The 20560-nt window shown below is 44.7% G+C and overlaps 1 protein-coding gene across 1 annotated transcript; it reads left to right on the forward strand.

Annotated features, from left to right (window-relative positions):
• The first annotated feature begins 14519 nt into the window (after window positions 1–14519).
• VMA21 (vacuolar ATPase assembly factor VMA21) lies at window positions 14520–19885 on the forward strand. Its single transcript, XM_043974772.1, has 3 exons — window positions 14520–14728; window positions 18716–18825; window positions 19357–19885. Exons 1-3 carry the CDS (start codon window positions 14676–14678, stop codon window positions 19497–19499), a joined length of 306 nt encoding a protein of 101 aa, XP_043830707.1. The 5' UTR covers window positions 14520–14675; the 3' UTR covers window positions 19500–19885.
• The last annotated feature ends 675 nt before the right edge of the window (window positions 19886–20560 follow it).

Below are 20560 nucleotides of genomic sequence, written 5' to 3' on the forward strand. Positions count from 1 at the left end.
GAGAAAGGGTGTCAGTAATGAGAAAACTATGTCTGCAATACAATTGGACTGAACAAATATCAATTAAGCACCTACTATGGGTAAGGCACTGTGCTGACATCTAGGGATACAAAACAAGAAAGGCCCAAACCTTACCCTCAAGGAGCTTACGATGTAATAAGCAAGGGGGTGTGGTGCGTACACAGATCATTATACTATAAGGAAGTGTGAGGGAAAAATCCATCCTCTTCTCAATAATTCTCAGGAACTCAGCAGTGACAAAGGCTTTATTTTCTTCTCATGAGGAGGCACCCTAGTGTGCAGCTAGTGGGTGCCCAGAAAGGGGGCTCGCAGGCCCTGTTTTATATCCTAGTCTCTAACGCGAACGGACCCTCCCCTTTTTCATCACTGGTGGGGTTACAATCTACCGGCAAAAACTAGCTAATTGGAACCCAGTATTCCCACCCCTCTTCCTTGTATGGGCATAACTGGGGAGTGGACCTTATACTTCCTTGTATGGACACAATATGGTCTGGAGCGGACCTTATTGAGACCAGGGCTCCTTGAACCATGTGACCTTGCTAACCTGAGTGGGGAGGAGGGGATCTGAGACCTTTGTCCTACAAACAGGTCAGGGGGAGTATCACTGACTGTTATATCCACATTGAGAGGAGACAACTACCCATTTCTCACAGGAAAAATGCCATAAAGTTAAAGGACAGTTTCATGTCATAAGAGATCTCTTTCTCTCAGAGTACCAAGGAAGGCTTTATAGAACTAATGCCCTCAAAGCCAATACAGATTACCAATGGCTTCATGAGGAGGTGGGCAATTTCTTAATAGCAAGGATCTGCATGGCCAACACTATCCATTGCCCTTCTGTGCCATCTTTATGAGGAGAAAGAACAATATTCCATTGCTGGAACATTGCCTTTGGTAAAGGACTTGGGTGTGGGCATGGGAAGGATCAGAACAACCTGGGCCTCCAGGATGTTTGTCTTATCTTAATGAGGTTGATCTTTTTCCCAAAAGACTGCACTAAAACTCCACCAGAGTCAAATACTACTGCACCCCACTGCACCCCACTGCACCCCACTGCACCCCCACTGCACCCCACTGCACCCCACTGCACCCCACTGCACCCCCACTGCACCCCACTGCACCCCACTGCACCCCCACTGCACCCCACTGCACCCCACTGCACCCCACTGCACCCCACTGCACCCCCACTGCACCCCACTGCACCCCACTTAATGAGGTTGATCTTTTTCCCAAAAGACTGCACTAAAACTCCACCAGAGTCAAATACTACTGCACCCCACTGCACCCCACTGCACCCCCACTGCACCCCACTGCACCCCCACTGCACCCCACTGCACCCCACTGCACCCCACCCCACCCTTAGGCATTAGGTAGGGCTGGTTTTCCCTTTCAGGTCCGACCAGCTCAAGCTCCTTTATGCAGAACCAACCATTGCTTCATGTTTTCTGCAATGATCTGTTAAAAGGAAGACACAGTCTTTCCTGGTGACAGCAAATTCTGATTAGGAAAAAACAACACAGCAAACCCAAAGCCACCTTTGATTTCTGCGACCACTTTTCCTAAGATCAATCGAGTCAGGACTGTGAAAGGTTAAAAGTATGACACCAGAGCTTAGCATTTAGAGGGCTCAGCATGAAGATTGCTCATGCCACCCTCTCTAATGCTGGCCAGGTCAAAAGTTTGGTATTCGAAGAGCCCGGACCCCAAATCTTGCTCTCCAGTCCCCAGAGCAGGGAGTCGAGTCTCCTTGTGCATCTCTGTAAAGCATATTATTGAATAACAAGACCAAACAGAGAAGCAAACTGACTTGTCCAAAGTCACCCAGGTATGCAGTGGAAGACTCAGGATTTAGAGCGGGCTCTTCCGACTACAAGTTTATTCCTGTTCTCACTAAGTGGGTTGCTTCTAGTTTGCCTTGCGGTTTATAGTCAAAGGACTTGGATATGAGCATTGGGAAGGATCAGAGATATCTGACCATCTGCATGATGGGATGATGGGTGTATGTCTTCTTAATGAAGCCCATCTTTTTCCAAAAGGCTGCACTAAAACCCCCCCAGAGGCAGACACTGCACCCTCCCTCCACCACTCTTAGGCATTACTTTGAGTGGATGATGGAGCAATGGCAGGCACTTGGAGTCTCTTTATTAAGGCAGTACCTGAATGACATCTGTGAAAATGTTGGTATTTCAAAGAATAACATCTCACTCTCGAAAAGAAAGTACGTTGTTGGTATTGTTGGGCACTGAAACCTCAAAAATGGAAGGGATTTCAAATGTTGGCCTTTTTAGCTCATATTCTTGGAAGTCAGAGAAGGGAGAACGACTCCCTGGCCTTTTACCACACAAATACTCTCTGGTAGCTTTTTCTAGTTGTTTTTGATGCCTTTCATTTGAGGCACCTATCTGGGCCTTCCCATTTCCCAGGGCAGTTATAAAGTTTTCCTCTGCCTAAGGAGGCCATGAATGGCCAGAGGGGCCACTGCACAAAGTAGAAAAAAAGGACCAAGCACCACATACAAGGTGTAGGCCATTTGTAAACAATGGAAATCACCTATAAAAAAGATACACAGGAAAAAAAAAAAGATACACAGGGGGCAGCTAGGTGGTGCAGTGGATAGAACACTGGCCCTGGATTCAGGAGGACCTGAGTTCAAATCTGGCCTCAGACACTTGACACTTAATAGCTGTGTGACCCTGAGCAAGTCACTTAACCCTCATTGCCCTGCAAAAAAAAAAAGTAAAAAAAAAAAAAAAAGACACACATGATGAGAAAAAAATTAGTCCCTGTTTTCTGATTTTAAAACATGTGGAATAGGGCAGCTAGGTGGCGCAGTGGATAGAGCACCGGCCCTGGAGTCAGGAGTACCTGAGTTCAAATCCGGCCTCAGACACTTAACACACACTTACTAGCTGTGTGACCCTGGGCAAGTCACTTAACCCCAATTGCCTCACTAAAAAAAAAAAAAATTAAAAAAAAAACATGTGGAATAGAATAAAAATTATTAACTTTAGAATTAAAAATATTCTGTGCCAAGTTTGAATTCATAGCACAGGTTTTGCACTGAAAGTAGGTAAAGATTATACACATTACCCCCTTGCTCATCTTGGTCTTTTCTCCTCATATTTCCTTATTACTTACTTTCTGACTCCTCTCCCTTTGACACTGGGTTTAACCCCCTGGGGCTGGACCTCAAAGCTTCCAGCCCACTTCCATGTTGGTGAACTTACTTTTCACTAGCTGTGGTCCCTGATACAAGTAGCTTCTGGGGGATAGAATTGGCCTCAATTTGATACCTTTTTCCTTCAGGCCATGGATAACCAAACACACTGGCCTCTTACTCCAGTTTTCTCTATCTTTTAGTTCTTTGGCTGGTCAGAGCCAGTGCCTGCCACTTTTTGCAGGCTTGGGGAAGTGTGGAATGGGTGTTCTGGGCAGTTTTTTCATCCTCGAGGGGTCCCTATTCTAGGGGCCTCCTCAGACAGAAGGGAAAAACAGTCTTTTCTAGCCCACTTTTCAATACCTTTCTCTCCTCGGCATGTAGCTGAGCAGTGTTCAGGTCCACAGCTTATTACAACAGGATATTATGGGAAGGGCAGGGCTGGGGAATGCCTGTAGAGACTGCAGCAAAAGGAAATCTCAGAGAGCCCCAAAGCAGCAAAAAGTGTTGAAAATTATCCTTATATGTAACTGGAAAATAGTAAAATACTCAAAAATGGAAAAAAAAGAAAAGCAGCAGCTCATGGAACTCATAGGAGGAAGGGTGCTACGTGAACACCCTTATGGCTTAGTATTCTCTACTGTTAATTATTTAAGCTGTTACCTTGCTGAGCTTCTTGTTTTCCTGTGGAAATAGCACTCCTTGTCTCTACCTTTGGCACATTCCTCTGCTTTGTTTCGGTTTGAGTACGGGCAGGGAGGGGAGTAGTAGAAAAATGTTTCATCTGTGTCCTGCATATTAACAATGGCTAAGCTATCTTTCAAGGCTCTCTCCTGGGCCCTCTTCTCTTTTACCTCTGTACTAGCTCATTTTTTTGCAGCAAAGTCCCAGATTTCTATATTCAGCCCTAGTGTTTCTCCTGAGCAACTTCCCAACAGATTTATGGACATCTTGAACTGGACATCCTGTAAGCACTTGCAACTCAACATGTCCAAGAGAAAACTCATCATCTGTCCCCTCAACCCTTTCCCTCATCTGAACTTCCCTATTACTTTAGAGGATACCACTCTCCTCAGTCGCCCCAAGGCTTGCAACTTTTCCCACATAGCCAATCAGCTGTTAAATCTTGTTTCTAACTGTATAATCTCTCTCCCATACAACCCCCTTCCCTTCACTCATACAACCCCCACCTTAGTACAAAGCCTTTCTTGCCTAGTATATTACAATAGCCTACTAACTGTACTCTCTCCCTCAAGTCTCCACACTCTAATACATCCTTTACTTGGCTGCCAAAGCGATTTTCTTCAAGTATAAGTCTTAACATGTCACCTCTCTCCCCCCAATCAATAAACTCTAATGGCTCCCTATCACCTCAAGGCTTCAATACAAAGTCATCTCTTTGGCGTTCCAAGTGCTTCCCAATCTGGCTCCTTTCCTACCTTTTCAGTCTTCCTACCCTTTATTCCCTTCCACATACTCTATACTCTACCCTATCCCACTGGCTATTACTCACACAGCACACTGTCTCTCATGCCATTCCTTTACACTGAAACATTCTCTACCCTCACCTCTATCTCTTTGTTCAAGACTCAGCTCAAATCTCATTTGTGCAGGAGCCCTTTCCAGGTTCCTCCAGCTGCTGGTGCCTTCCCTGATGAGATTGCCTTCCATCTCTTCTGCATGGATCTTCTATGAACCTAGTTATTTACATGTGGTCTCCCTCATGAGAATGTGAGCTCTGAGGTCAGGGATCATTTTGGCCTTTCTTTGAACTGCAGCGTTTAGCTCAGTGCCTAGCACATAGTAAACACTTAAATGCTTGTGTCCTGACCAAATCAAGTTTATAGCAGACTGAAGGACAGAGCAGAAAAATCACCAAGCAGGGCATTGTTAATACCAGGCTTTGGTCAGTGCTGGGGTGGGACTTGAAGACTAAGCAGACTCACCAGGCCAGGGCAAGCAATCAGGGAAGTGCCCAGAAACAAATAATAAGCGGAAGTCTAGACAGACAGGTAGTTGGCATGCAATAGGTGACAGGCAAGTGTCTTGGCTGGTAAGCAAAATACAGCATCCTAGGAGACTGGCATGCAGAATTGGTAACTAAGGCAGGGATTCAAGCATTGGGAAAGAAGGCAGATACCCAGATGTTGGAATTGTACTAAGCAGGAGCTTGGTCATAGAGAAGTTCAGAGTCCAGGTTACTGGAAGCTTGGTACCAGATCAGAATAGGACTGATGGCAAGGCTAACGATGTCATCCCGCCTGGGCTACGAATGCCAGAAATCTAAAAATTCATGTATTTCTCCAGCTTTTGACCTGAATTGATCCCAGAGAAGGTATGATGAGGCTGAAGTCTATTTGCCTTCAGTATTGGGAGGGGGTGTCGAAAGGTGATGTTGTAGCAGAATTCATTCATTCAACTTTTCAACGAACACTTATTGCCAGTCTCCTAGAAGCCCACCACCATACCAGGTGCTGTGAGGAATGCCAATGAGGTCACAGTCCCTGTTCTAACAAAATTTACAGTCTAACTAGGTGGAGATTCTCTCTCTGTCTCTCTCTGTCTCTCTGTCTCTGTCTCTGTCTCTCTCTCTCTCTCTCACACACACACACACACACACACACACACACACACGCACACATGAGCAAATGACAGAACATTATATGAACAAGTACTAGATCACACAATTACTACTTGGATAGCCCTATGTATAAGGGGTTGACCGTGGGCTGGGGGTTAGTAAGGACAGGCTATTTCAAGGAGACTATTTAGAAAATAAATATTGTGTTAAGCAAACTTGTATCCTGAAAGTTGGCAAACTGAGAATCTATTACGGAGCGAGCTAGGGGGAGAACTCCACAAGGAAACATAGATCCTGAGAAATGCCCTTGGCCCATGCACCAATCTTAGCTCCCTGACTAGTCTGTCGATTTCCCCAGGTAGCCGGAGCCAGAACAGCCAGGAAGCAGCATTGTTCTGCAAGAGTAAATGATAAATCCTGGTAGTGTTTAATCCAGGAGGGTATGCTAAGGTCACTCAGGATAGACTTGATCTGTTCAGGAGTCTCCTCGGGTAAGAGAGTAAGACCAGCTTCTGGGAAAAAGCTATGCATTCCAAACAACCCATATGTCCAATGACTGGAGAACGGCTGAACAAATTGTGGCATATGAACCTAATAGAATATTATTGTGCCATAAGGAATGACAAGTTTGAATAATATAAAGAAATATGGCAAGATTTATATGAAATGACACAGAGTGAAGAAAGCAGAATTGAAACAATATACTGACTAGGGCTATGGAAAAAATATATATATACACATGTGTGTATATATGTATATAAAACCACATATATGTGTATGTGTCTGCGTAGGTATATATTAAAAAATATATGGTAGAAAAATGGACACGGAAGTAGAAAGGATACTATTCATCGAGTTAATATCTAGATTTAGAAACAATTATTGAAATAACTTGGAGTTTCCTGTGTGATCTTTTTCCTTTGTCTTTTTATCTGGTTTTGCTGATGGCTGCTAAGTTTAGAATAAACAACTATTTCAGTAGTGAATTCCCACGGAGAGGAGAGAGCAGAAGATGTTTTCCACTGCAGGCCCTCATTAGCCACAATGGATGATGGGGGCGCTAAGATGGCTGAAGGGGCTTGAACTGCATGGGCTCCTTCTCTGCTAGCAACAAGAGCCATCTTTGGTCTGTGGCTCCCCATTTCTCCCCAAGTGTTTGGCCTGAGGTGCTTGCAAGGGCCTTGGGTCCTCACTGCCTTTAATATTGTCTCATTGTTCCCTTTCCCCTCTTAGAGGCTGCTACTTAGAAAGTCCGAATGTGCTATGGCTAATGCTTTTTACATTTCTCCTACGAAGCCTCAAGTACTTTAGAAAATGGACTTTATCAGTGTCCCCTGAAACATGCCATTGAAGTTACTCCGGAGTCCAGACAACTCTGCACTTCAGGTCAATCTTGGAGAAACAGTGTGAACTGCCACCATCCTTCCCCACCCCTCCCTTTTTATTTGGCTTTGGAAAATATGTAATTTTTTCCCTCCCAGCAATAGCAGAGTTCCTTTTCTAATCAGCCCAGTATTCAAATGAGTTTGCATTTTCCTGGCACAAGATAGCTGTAAGCTTAGGAAGAAGCCCAGATGCAGGAGTAGCAGGGGTATTCACAGGTTAGAGCAGATAATTCCCCAAAATGTAAACCACGTGGAGAACTGACAGGTAGCAAAATCTGTTGTTTCAGTTTTTCCCAGGGAGCCAGAGTGATCAAGATCTGTATGAGGTCACTAGAATTTGGGCCTCAGTCAGTGTGGCTATTTCTTCTCCTTTCAAAGACCAATTTCGCCTTTTAAAATACTAATAGCTAGTATTTAGGTGGCATTAAGGAGACATTTACATACATTATCTCATCTGACTATCCCTGCAATCTTCGAAGGTAGGCGCTATTCTTACCATGGAGATGGGGAAAGAGACAGAGGCTGGAGAGTTCAAGGACTCGCTGAAGATCACACAGCTAATAAATGTCTAGGCCACATTTGAATTCGGGTCTGGTCCTGTGCCTCTCTCCACTGATCCTCTTAGCTGCCTGGTTTTTTGGTTTTTGTTTCTTTTTAACGGGCTGTAAAGCCTCCCCTATCTAAAACGCCCTGAAGTGAGGCATTTTCAGTTAAATTTTGGAATGACAGATTCTTTAATTCAGGAAATGGTGATGAACAAAACACCTTCACTATTAATGATGACAGACTTGAGATGTCTTTGTAGGATCCAGGTAGAAACAGCCAGCAGGCAAGTGATGCGGGGCTGGGGCCCAACAGAGAGTAGAAAGCTGGATACAGAGATCTGGGAGTCAACTGAGTAGTGATAATTGACCCCATGGGAGTTGATGGAACTCATCAAAGGGGACAATATCCTATAGAAAGAGAAAAGGGCTCAGGACAGAAGCCCTGGGTGCCACACACACTGAGGGGAGAAAAGGAGAATAATCAGGGCTAGTTAAAAAAAAATCTAAGAGAATAAATAAGAAGAGATCCGTTTTCCAGAAGAGAAGTGATTCTTGGCCGCTTAGACTAGGCCTCTTTCCCCAGAGAAGGGCAGGAAGGAGGAGATAAGTAGCCAAACAGCTGGAATGACTGATTAGTCCATCATTCGGAGCCCCTGACACCAAAGGGATTTTATCAACCCTGAATTCCTCCATATCTGGCCTACTCATGATAGGTGTATTCAAAGGTGTTTGGGGCTGCTTGCTCTGGATTGGCACATTTGGAAAGGGCTCCTGCTACCTTTGTCTCTCAAATTAAAACCCCGCAGACTCTAGCCACTGTCACACCACCCTCTGCAGAGAGGTTTTGAGTAGGAGAGCCAAAATATCAGAAGTGCTGATGTCTGGGCCTACTGGGGAACAAGGATGAAAAAGGGGGTTGAGAAAAGACTTAGGAGGGAAGGAGAGAGAACCAAGGAAGAATTCAAAGGACTGGCCTGCTTCAGTGAGAGCCCCAAATATTAATCTGTCCTCGTTTGAGTGGACAGCGAAGTAGGCCTTCCTCCAGGGGCACTGGATCAGGGGAAAAGAAGGCAGATGGTGGAGGTGATCCAGGGCTGAAAACTGGCAAGCCAATGTTCAGTAGTAGGACCGGTGGGGGGGGGTGTAGGTAATAGAGTCAAGGGTTGAGAACAATATAGAATGGAAGTGGTTTACCATAGGATGAAGTCCACAAACAGAAGAAGGGCCAGAGCAAAGGTGATAGATCAGTATCACCGAAGAGACATAGAGGACTGGAGGTCTCAAGGACAGAAAAGGTCTAGAAAGAGTAAGGCAGAAGTGCTGAAAGGCCAGGGGAATATTATTGAGGGCAGCTTGAGACTATTATTCTTTCCATTCTGTGGCCCTGCACTAGCCCTCCATTCTGCCCCTGAGATGCCTTCCAGATGGTGGCTCTTCAAATATGTCAAAGCCGTGATGGTGATGGTGTATTTCCTTGTGGACCCTCGGCCAGCCTTTCTTCCCCTCCCTGAGACACTGCCTGGGGGTTGTCAGTTTCCCTTTTTAAATGATTTGATCAGCACTGCGGGATGCTAAAGCACTCTTTGCTGTACTTTATACTTGGGCAACAGATTCTGTCGTTGGCACTACTGCTCAATAGTTTTGAATTCGTTTCTTGAGGTGTTTCCAACAATCCTATCTTCCTGTAAATCTTACTCTCACATCATGTAGTAAGCCAAAGCCATCGCCACAGGTTATATATTACAATTGTATAAATTGAAACAGATGCCATTGGAACAAAATAGAATAGAAGTATTTATGACTCCCTTCTTCATATTTCCAACTTACTATTGTAGGCCTATAGCCCATCAGAGTTGGAAGGGACCTGTCAGATGGTCCCATCTGACTCCCACTTCATTCATTCATTCATCCACCTATTCATCCACCCATCCAGGGCAATTAGGTGATCTCTACACCTCCTTCTTCATCTTGGGCACAATCCCCCTAATTAGACATGGTTTTTCTTCTTCTGAGCAAGAAGCAAAGTAATAAGCAGGCTTTGTGTCTTAAAGATATTCCTACCAAGGAAACTAAAAGACAAAACTATCACAATGATTTATCATCAAGTCTCAGAGCTGGAGGGGGGACCTCTGTTGGAGTCTGTCTAGTCCAACCTGCACCTGAGTAGTAACCCTGCACCTGATAACCCCAACAAGTAGTTGCCTGGTCTCTATTTGCAGACCTCCTGTGACAGAGAATTTACCACTTGCTGAGACAGCTCATTCACCTTTTACATAGGTCTAATTCTTGGGAAGTTCATCCTTATGTGAACTTGAAATTTGCTTCTGACAACTTCCAAACACAGCCTTTTATTCTTGGTTTCTTCACTTACAGCAGTAAGAAGCTGGGTTAGCCAAAGGAGAGGAGCAGCATCTGAGGTGAGAGGACAGACCTCTGCAGAGACAGCCACCTGTAGGAACCTGGGGGTGGGAGGTGGGTAGGGTGTCTTACTCTCAGAAGAGAGTAAGATCCAGGTAGCCATTCTGCCTGCAGCCAGGTGGATGGGAGGAGGAGGGCTGGTTGGGACCTGCAGGCACAGAGACCTTGGTCCCTTGGGAGAGGCAGGAAGACACTGAGGAAAAGTCCCTAAATCCTTTTAGAGCTTGGCTGAGATGGCCCTGCTTGAGTGAGGCTGGACTCTGTTACAACTTTGTCATTACCGGCTTGGACAGTTTGTCCTTTGCATGCCCTTGAGACAGTGACTCTTCCTCAGCTCAGTTCTCCCAGAATGTCAAAATTGGAAGAGACCTAAGTCATGTAGTCTGACCCACATCTGAACAAGTGTCTCCCAAGTCATCCAGTCTTTGCTTAATGACTTCCAGGGATGGAGAACTCACTACTTCTGGAGGTGGTCCATCCCACTTTTTTATAGCTCTAATTATTGGGGAAATTTGCCTTACATCAAACTTAAGTTGACTCCTCTGCCACTGCCTAACCCCATGACCCCTTACTACCAGTCTTGTCAATTCCCCTTCCATACGATTGCTATTCCAACACTGTCCACCACCAATCAGCCTCTTCTCTGGACTAAACCACCCATTCTTCCAACTGCTCCTCAGATGGCATGGTATAAAATCCCCTCACCATCTTGCCTGCTTTCCTCTGGACGGGTTCCAGCTCTTCAATATCTCTCCTTCAACGTTGCGCCCCTCACTGATCACAATGCCCAAGATGTGAGTGGGCCGAGCAGAACTGAGTACAGCAGGACTATTGCTTTCCTCATTTTGGACACTCTGCTTCATTGCAGTCTAAGATCACATTAGCATTTTTGGCTGTCCTTTAGACAGGGAGCTACATCCTGGCTTGAACTGCATCTGGAGGAGAGGGCACAGGACGTCCTTGAAGTTTGAATTTTAAAAGACTCACAATTAAAAAAAAATATACTGTTTGGCACTCTTTGCATTTAGGAAAGGTCAGTGAAATATGCCCTCTTTAGGGGTCTTTCTGCTGGCCTCCCCAGTTCAATATTGTAATGGCCTCCAGGTTTCTTCCCTTTCCAATCCACCCTCCACACAGCTGGTAAAAACATCTGCCCAATGGACAATCTGACTATATCTCTTCATTGCTTTAAAACACCACCACCACCACCATAACTTTGTGGTTTTCTGTTGCTCCTGAGGTTTAAAATATATGTGTGTGTGTATATACACACATATATATATATACATATATAATATATATGTAAATAAACTCTGCCTACCATTTACAGCCCCCCACAACCTAGCTCCAATCTTCTTTTCCCACTTTATTTACCATTATTCTTTTTCATATTCCAGCTGACAAACTTCAGTTTCCTGTCTCTTTGTATTTGCAGAGGCAGTACCCCATCTCTGGGATAAATTCTTTCCTCATGTCAACCTTTCTGAATTCTGTTCTTTCAAAGTCTAGCTCAGGTGCCACCACTTCATAACTTCACCTTAGCTCAAAGTCTTTTCCCGCCCCTGATTTTCCTTGAACCATCTGTGACTGGAATCTCTCCTTTGTCTCTATCCCACTCTCCCTTCCTCATACTTATATATTTATGCCTCTCCTGTCCCCACTAAGATTATATTTCTCTTAGCACCTTGCAGGGGAGGGGGGATATTAAACCTTATTACATATAAGGTAGTGAGTTACAGAAAAACTGCTGCAAGCTAAACTCTTAGAATTCTAGTTCAGATGACCCGAGCAAAATTCCTAATTAAAGGAACTTTATAAGGAATCTTTTTGTAAAGTGAGAAGTTGCGGTTTGGGGGTTTGCGTTGGTAGTAGAATCTCTAATTTGTCTTTCAAAACCAAATCTTACTTACATTTGTCAGCCTTACTTATAGCAGTATACATCCTTCCTGCAGTCTACTTTGAAATTGATACAAAAAAGGGGAAGAAATTGATGCAGCACACATTTTCAATCAGGATTCTAGCCAGCAGGGATGTCCCTGGGGATGTAAGGGAAGAAGAGGGGCACAGAAGTGAGAGGGTGAAGAGGGAAGGTTGCAAGGCCTGGGCAAAGTACACTTTATCTTCTCCCACTATTTATTTAACATTTTTATACAGGTGAAATCTCATTATGGTGGTTGAGTCACTCATGGGTAAAGTAAGAGGAAATAGGAATTTTTTTAAAATGTCGTCTTTGTTGGGGAGGGGGGGGAGTAAATATGGAGTGAGGCTTGGGGGGGGCACAGTGGCCTCTTCCTCATATATGGCCCAGTTTTTTTCCAAATAATAGATGTTAGCTTCCATTAACAGGAATAGGTATTCAAATGTGTAAAATAGAGCTTAAAAGAGAAAAATGAGCTTGCAGGACAGAGCCTCAGCAGACTGCAAATGATTGTTGCAAGAGTGTAGCCCTGGGTTATTTACTGATTGTTAACACCAACCCAAAGGATGTTTATATCGACTTTCACTCAGTACTACCCGAGCAATCCTTGTTTTCCTGCTCCTTTCCTTTCCCTTTCTTTTCTGTGACATGGATTTGCTACTATTATGTTTTTGTCATTAACTATATAGTTGTATTCGACGATACATTGTTTTTTGGCTTTGCTTTCTCCATTCTGCATAACTTCAGGTAAATCTTCCCATATTTCCTTAAATTCTTCATTTCATCCTATCTTTGTGGTTAGATAATATCCCATTACATTTCTATAAGATAATTTGCCCAACCATTTCCCATTGGAAACCTATCTGGTTACCCCCCTCCTTTTTTTTTGCTACTCCAAATATTACTATATAAGTTCATATAGGTATAATCACACGTAGGTCTTTTAATCCTCTCAATCACCTCCTTATCAAGGTATCTTTTCTGTTATTTTTAATATTTAACACTCTCCACACACTTGCTTGGCCTTGAAGATACAAAGCAAAATACAGGACTGTCGTAAAATTTACAATGCAGTCATCCTCGATTCTTCAGCATGTTCTTTCAAAAATTTAGGTCTGAGATTGCAGCTAAGCCATTTCATCTAAGGATTTCTACTTTTATATTATCAAGGGCAATGTAGGAAAGTGAAAACTATAGTAGAAAAGTTTGCTTTCTTTCTAAGATTTCTTTCCCACCCCTCTTTTCCTGACCATGAGTTCAGGCTTAATAGCTTTTTTTTCCCCAGGCCCGTCATGCTCCCCAGCTCCCTAAGGCAGAGGAAAAAACCAAAACAAAACAAAACGAGAGCAAACTCCTAAAATGTTCAGAGAGGTAGTTTAACTGGTGAGTAGGTGGAGGTTTGAGCTGTTCCTAACTTCTGTTCAATCTCCCCACCTCAATCTACGAGTCTCTATTTTGTCCATTTGCAATATTTGGTGGGCACGGGGTACAGAAGAGAGGGACACTCTGGGAAGTACAGTCTACATGGCCAGTTTGCCTGCTGTCTTAAATATGCCCTGTTATGGTTGGGATAGTTTCTTCCTTACTTACTATCAGGAAGACCACCTTCAATTCTGTAGGAAGAATTTTTTGGGGGGAGAGAACAGGCAAGGAAGCACTGAGCTGTTCTTCCCAGGATTTTTAATCTCTAAGATGCAGAAAGCTTTGATTTATACTCCTTAATCAAACTGTAAGCATTTCCCAAACAAATCAAAATTCCAAGTGGAATCGGTTGTCCCTATCCCTGAAACATGACTATCAAAAGCTATTTGCCTTTTCTTTGGGTCCTCATTTAAAAATCATTATTTTTCTTTCCTTCATTTTCTGGGAGAAGCTTCTAAACAAAAGCCATTGTTTCTCTTTCTCTCCCTTTCCTAAAGTGCCTCCAAACGTTAGCTGCTTATCTACAAAAAGCTAAAAGAATTGGAAGAAAAAGTTCGGCTTCTTGGGCCTTTCTGGTAAGATGAGACTGATCAGAAAAGAGGAATTGAGCTTGAGACGTTAAGCAAAGGGAGGAAAAGAGCAGGCACTTAAGGCACAGTCTTCTAGAGGCCTAGGAAGAAACTACAGAGCGAGAGAAGTTTTATCTGAAGAGAGTAGGCAGGGGAAGCAAAGCAGGCACCTTAGTCCGACTGCACTGCAAGTCCCAAATACTGGCTTCTGGGCTCGGCTGTGTGACCTTGGTCGAGTCACAGGCTTTCTCTGGAGCCGTGTCCCCCCGAAGCCGGCCCTCACAGGGCAACTAACTTGAAAAACCCTCTCAGGCCTTTAAATCTAGAAGCCTAGAAGCCGAGGAGGACACCCCCCCCCCCCCAAAGTCGCGCGCCAGAGCCGCCAGCGACCATTCTCTTCTGTGGAGAGCGTGCGCCGGACGCGCCACGTGACCCGACGCCCCGCGCGCACGTGACCCCCGGCCCTTCTGCCCCCTCCCCCGCAGGTTTAGGGGCAGGGCGCGTGCCGCCGCCAGGGGTCAGCTGACGGGGCGGACCTCGCGGAGGGCCGCTCTGCGCTTCCCCCCGCCCAGCCTGGGTGGGCCGAGTGCGTGCGCGAGCTAGAGCGCGGGCAGTCTCCGCTCGCGTAACCGACGCCCCCCACCCCGGCGCTGGCCGAGATGGAACGGCTCGAGAAGACGACGCTGAAGGTTGTGCAGCCGCCCGAGCTGAGGTAGCCAGCCCGCCCCGAGGGGAGGGCTCCCGGTCCCCACCCGGAAGAGACCCGGGCGGGGGTCGGGGCGCCACTGGGGCCGGCCTGGCCCCGGGGAGGGGGGAACTTGCTAGGGGGCAGAGGCCGAGAGGCAGCCTGCCAGCCCAGCTGCCCAGGGCAGCCTGACCCGATTTGGGCCGCAGGGTTGCCCACCTCTGCCCCTGCCCACCTGGGCCTGGAAGCCAACGTGATCCCACTCTGCCCTGCTGCTTTAGACTATCCCTTTCCCGAGCCCAGAACTTTCTGGCCCGAGGCCTTCCAGTGTGGGTGTGCCGTTCCCCATCTTGTTACAGTACGTTAGCATTTAGCTACTACTTAGAAGCACTTCACCTGGTGACCTCGTTGGAGCCTTACAACCGCCCTGCGAGATAGGGACAGATGAGGAAATCGAGGGGCACACACCCAGCTAGCCAGGATCAGGGCTTGTTGTCTTCGAGGTCACCACTTAATGCACGGTTCGGCTGGAAAAACCACCAAGATGGGGGGGGGGCGGGGAGAGGAAGCTGCTGGAGTCACGGGACCTGGGTTCAAATCTAGCCTCTACCCACGTCCTGTATGACCTTTCTGAGCTACCTTTTCTCCATTCGGAAGATCAAAGGGTTGGACTCACGGGGTCCAATACTACTCTGAATTTCTGAACCCTGAATCCCCTAGATAGAGTCCTTTGAAGCCAGTGGCCCTAGAGAACAAATCATTTTCCGTGCCTCTAAGCCACTAGAGTTTGCAATTGAATTGAGAAGGCTGAGAGAGCCCTATTCAAATGAAGGGAAACTTGTTTGCTTTCCAGAGAATGTGATCGTCTCCCCTTTCTATAAATATGCTGAAGTGATTTTCAAGGAAATCAACCTCATGCAGATGATAGGAATGACAATTGGATGTTGAGTCTTGTGTAAAGAGACTTTTTTTTTAACCTCTGCTTTAGTGCATTAGAACTCCCATGCTGCATTTTAGTTGTAGTTTGGAGCACAAGGTATGCCAGATCCTGGCATGCTGAAAAGTTAGGGGGTTCTTAGGGTTAATCGTTCAATCTGTAAACATTCGTTAAGTGCCTGCTGTGTGCTTGGCATCTGTGATAAGCGCTGGGGATTCCAAAAAAGAGACAAAAGACATTCCCTGCCCTCAAGCAGCTCGAAGACTTGGGGGAAGGGAGACAACCTGCAAACAAATGGCAGGCAGAGGAAGATATGGATGGGATAGATAGGAAAGAAGTAATGAAGGGAATGGATTGGAATTCGGAGAGCTTCCTGTAGAAGGGGGGATTTGAGTTGAGTTGAGACTTAAAGGGAAGGTAGGGAGGTCAGGAGTCAGAGCAGAGAAGGAACAGCACTCCCCGAATGGGGGCCAGTCAGAGCTGAGAGGTGGAACAGTGAGGAGGTCAGAGTCACTGGACTGAAGAATAGGATGGGTGTGAGGTGGAAAGAGACTGAAAAGGTTCAAGAGGGGGCTGATTAAGAGGGTTTCAAATCCCCAAAAGAGCATTTTGTATTTCTTTTTGGAGGCAGTAGGAAACCACTGGAGCTAATTGAGAGAGAGAGAGAGAGAGAGAGAGAGTGTGTGTGTGTGTGTGTGTGTGTGTGTGTGTGTGTGTGTGTGTGTGCGCGAACACGCAATGACATCGTTGGACCTGTGTTTTAGGAAAATCACTTTCGGGCCTAAATGGAGGGGGCACTAGAGAGAGGGGAGCTCCCCCTCACCCCCCCAAGTAGACTATTGTAATGGAAGAGTGCTAAGGGCATGCACTAGAATGGTGGCAGTATCAGAAGAGACAAGGAGGCATATTTGAGAAGTGTTTGAAGGATGAAATTGAAAGGCCTTGGCACCAGATTGGATATGGAAGGTAAGAGATATCAAGGACTCCTTGGCATTGCCCTCTACAGTAATAGGGAAGTAGGAAGGGGGAGGGTTTAGGGGGAAATATAATGAGTTCTGGTCCAGACATAGCGAGTTCAGGACATCTACTGGGCACCCAATTCAGGATGTGTGAAAGACAGTTGGAGATGCAAGATTGGAGGTCAGCAGAGAGGTCAGAACAGAATCATCAGCATAGAGATGGTCATGAAATCTGTGGGAGCTGAGGAGATCATCAAGTAAAGGAGTCTAGAAGGAGAAGAGGAGAGAACCCAGGACAGAGCCTTGAGGGATGCCTCTTATTTGACATGAGGAATTACACAGATATTAAGTAGCAGAGGTTGGGTCTGACCTAAGTCCTCTGATTCAAGTCCAGAATCTTTCCACTGTGTACCACATAGTTCCAGGGCCAATGGGCTTTTATGTCTGTTGTCTAGGGACCAAGCTAGGTTTTAAAGACTTTCTCATCAGGTTGGCTTCAGGGTGATTCATCTTTTGGCCACAACAGCTCACAAAAAAAAAAAATCTAATAAACTATGGAGAGATTCTAAAGGGAGCAGTCATTCACACCATTTAAATCGTCTGTCCTTGAAGTATTGAAGCTAGCAGCATTTTCTAGAGTAACTTTAAACTCTTGCCCTGTTTTCACCCCCTCCCCCCATCCTTGTTTCCACACTTCTACCAACAGTGACTTTTACAGGAGACAGTCAAATTTTAATTCACCAAACCTCTCTATCTTTTCTCCTGTTGAATAAGATCAAGTGCTTTATTTGGGGATAAATACTGAATCCTGCCTGCCTTTGAGGTAGCAGAGGCACCATTTAAAACTGGCCGGAGTTCATAGGTTTTCTGAGAACTATTGTGTTCTTACCTTGGACCTTGAGCTCTATGCAGTCCCATCATTTCCTGGTCCCAATCCCGAATGCCGCTGATGCTAATTTTCAAACATAGCAAAGTGGATCATAAAGACAGCAATTGGAAGTATCACAAAGATATATAGAAGCAACTCTATTGCTGTTGCTTAAATGAAAGAAGATTGTCTTGTTTGTACTCCACCCCCTCTTTTTTTTTTTAACAAAAAGAGACACATCATAGGAGATTTTTTCAATTATGTTAACTTGAAAATGATTTTTTAAAGCCACCACAGATATAGCCTTAAAACAAAACACATGGTAGTCCAATCTATGTTAGGAAAAGTGGTAAAGATTGCTGTTTTTAACCTTCCTTTGGCCCCTGCCACCCTGGAGTTGCCCTCTCTCCACTTTTCCATGCTGTGTCCACATGGACACTTTGGCTATCTAGAGGGGGAATGATGTTAGGAAAACAAGTCATTGCCAGGGTCTCTGCAACAAGGCAGCAGTGGAACATCTCAGTGTTTTTGGTTTGTGACTGACTGGGTACAGCCTGGCATATGTAGCACAGGTGGCGTCACAGAAGGAACTCAGGCTCTAATGCCAATATGGCCTTGGACAAGTGACTTCTTCCCTCTTCTTTGGTGAGTGGCATCACGTGATCTTCAAAGCCCCTTTCCAGCTTTGACATTTGATAGTTGTACTAACACTTTTGATTTTTGATTAAAAAAAATGTTTCAAAAGCTGACTGGATTAAAAATTCTGGATTTTTTATAACTAGGATCCAGGTGTCATTCCAACCCCCCCCCCCCAAAAAATCTGGTTTTATAATGGGAGATGGTAGGGGAGAGGGAGAGATTTATATCACTAGTTATGGGCTTTACAACAGACATTGACCACATCTGCTTTGTTGAATGAAGGCTGCTCGTATTGTACTGTAGTTACTTGTTTGAAGAGATATTAAGGGAATGTGGGCAATTTTCTGAATGACCCCAATCACAGCACCTCTTTCAGCCCCTCAGCACTTAATCAGCTTGCCCTGTATTGATTTGCCCTTATTGATATGTTGCTTTGTACACTTTCATTAGTTGTTTCCTGTCCATATCCTCTCCCTTCACTAGATTTTAAGTTCCTTAGACTGATAGAGCTTGTCTAAGTCTGTGTGTCGCTGTGCAGTGCCTATCATGGGTTTGGAATGCTGCATTATTGACTAGCTTGACTTAGCTGTATGTATTTTTGTCCATTTCAGAAATGAAGGCTCATTAACATCAACTCTGAAGACTCTTCTGGTTTTCACAGCTTTAATGATCACCTTACCTATTGGATTATATTTTTCTTCAAAATCTTATGTGTTTGAAGGTAATTCTAAACCTAGATGACCAGACATTTTTTCATCGTTTCATTTCAACTAGTTAATAATGTACTTTTATGACCTATTGGGTGCTTGTTCAGTAAATACTCTTAATTTGGTTTCTTTAAGATTCTGTGGCTGTTTTCCCCAAAGTCAGATTGCTCTTAGTCCCTTCTAAAAAGGCCATTTCTTTTGTTGTTTACTTCATTTGGAGCTTGACATCTTACTTATTGATCTTTTTCTACAAAATGGCTTAGTTTAATCTTGTAAGTTGTCTCTGGTGTCTCACTGGGATCAGGCTCTGGCATAGGAGGCAGGAACTGAGGAATGCACCTTTTACAGACACAATGGAAAAGAGGAGATGAAGTTCTAGAGAAAGTTATAATTGTAGTTCTCCTTTAGAATAATTGGTTTGTCCCAGTGGACCTAGTTATTTCACAGACCCAAGTACCCACTCCTTTTCCCCCTCCACAAATAAGAAAGTCAGTGTGTGCAGTTTGGTCTAAGACAAAATACTTATGTTTTTGTTTCCCTTATAGGTACCTTGGGGATGTCCAACCGAGACAGTTATTTTTATGCCGCCATTGTTGCCGTTGTTGCCGTTCACATGGTACTTGCTATCTTCGTCTATGTTGCATGGAACGAAGGCTCACGCCAGTGGCGGGAAGGCAAACAAGACTGATGGGAGCATCATCTTTTGATAATGGATAGAATAAAGAAATAGGTACAGAGTATGTTTATGATTAGGCTAAGTAGCAGGGAGGGGATTGCTCCTCAGAGCACAGGAGTTTGTGAAATCCATATCACTTCACTAATATGCTGTTGCAGAATTAAAAGTTAGAAAATTCACATATTGGAATTGAGAGGCAGAGAATTTCATCTTCTGACAACAAAAATATATTTTGCAGTGTTTTGCTGTATTACTTGCACAATTGTTCAGGACACATGCAGGTTTTGTCAAGCAAATTAAACTGCATTTTACACTGGAAATGAGTGAAAACTGCTCAGGCCATTACATTGGGGTGTTTTGTTTTCTTTTTCCCTTTCCTTTCCTTTCCTTTCCTTTCCTTTCCTTTCCTTTCCTTTCCTTTCCTTTCCTTTCCTGTCCTGTCCTGTCCTGTTGATAAGTGCTCAGGTTTTAGACACTGAAATTAATCTCTCACTGAGATGTTGCACATTAAGATTTATTCCATAGTCACTATGAATTTTTCAGTACATTATTTTGGGTAAAAACTGGAATGGGGGGCAGCTAGGTGGCGCAGTGGATAAAGCACCAGCCCTGGGTTTAGGAGGACCTGAGTTCAAAGCCAGCCTCAGACACTTGACACTTACTAGCTGTGTGACCCCGGGCAAGTCACTTAACCCTCATTGCCCTGCAAACACACACACACACACACACACACACACACACAACTAGAATGAATCTCAGCCATTCATATGAAAGCATCTTTGGGTTTGAGAAGGATGGGTATGCTTAAGCAGGGTCTTGTTTGTCTAGTAAATTGACTGTTGGAAGAGAATTTAGGTTTTCTTTTTACTACACTGAATTAGTCAACAATAACTTGTCTTAATTCAAAATGAATCCACAGTTTGCTTAAGCACCATCTAGTAAGTGAAACATCCCTGTTTTCCTGAGGCCGGGTGATTTTAGTCACCCAAGAAATAACAGCTACTGTTACTTGGGTCTTGTGGATGAGAACAAAGTTCCATTCAGTATCAAATGTTGCTGAAGTACCTGTTGAA

Source organism: Dromiciops gliroides, chromosome X (genome assembly GCF_019393635.1).
Source record: "Dromiciops gliroides isolate mDroGli1 chromosome X, mDroGli1.pri, whole genome shotgun sequence".
Classification (NCBI taxonomy): Eukaryota; Metazoa; Chordata; class Mammalia; order Microbiotheria; family Microbiotheriidae; genus Dromiciops; species Dromiciops gliroides.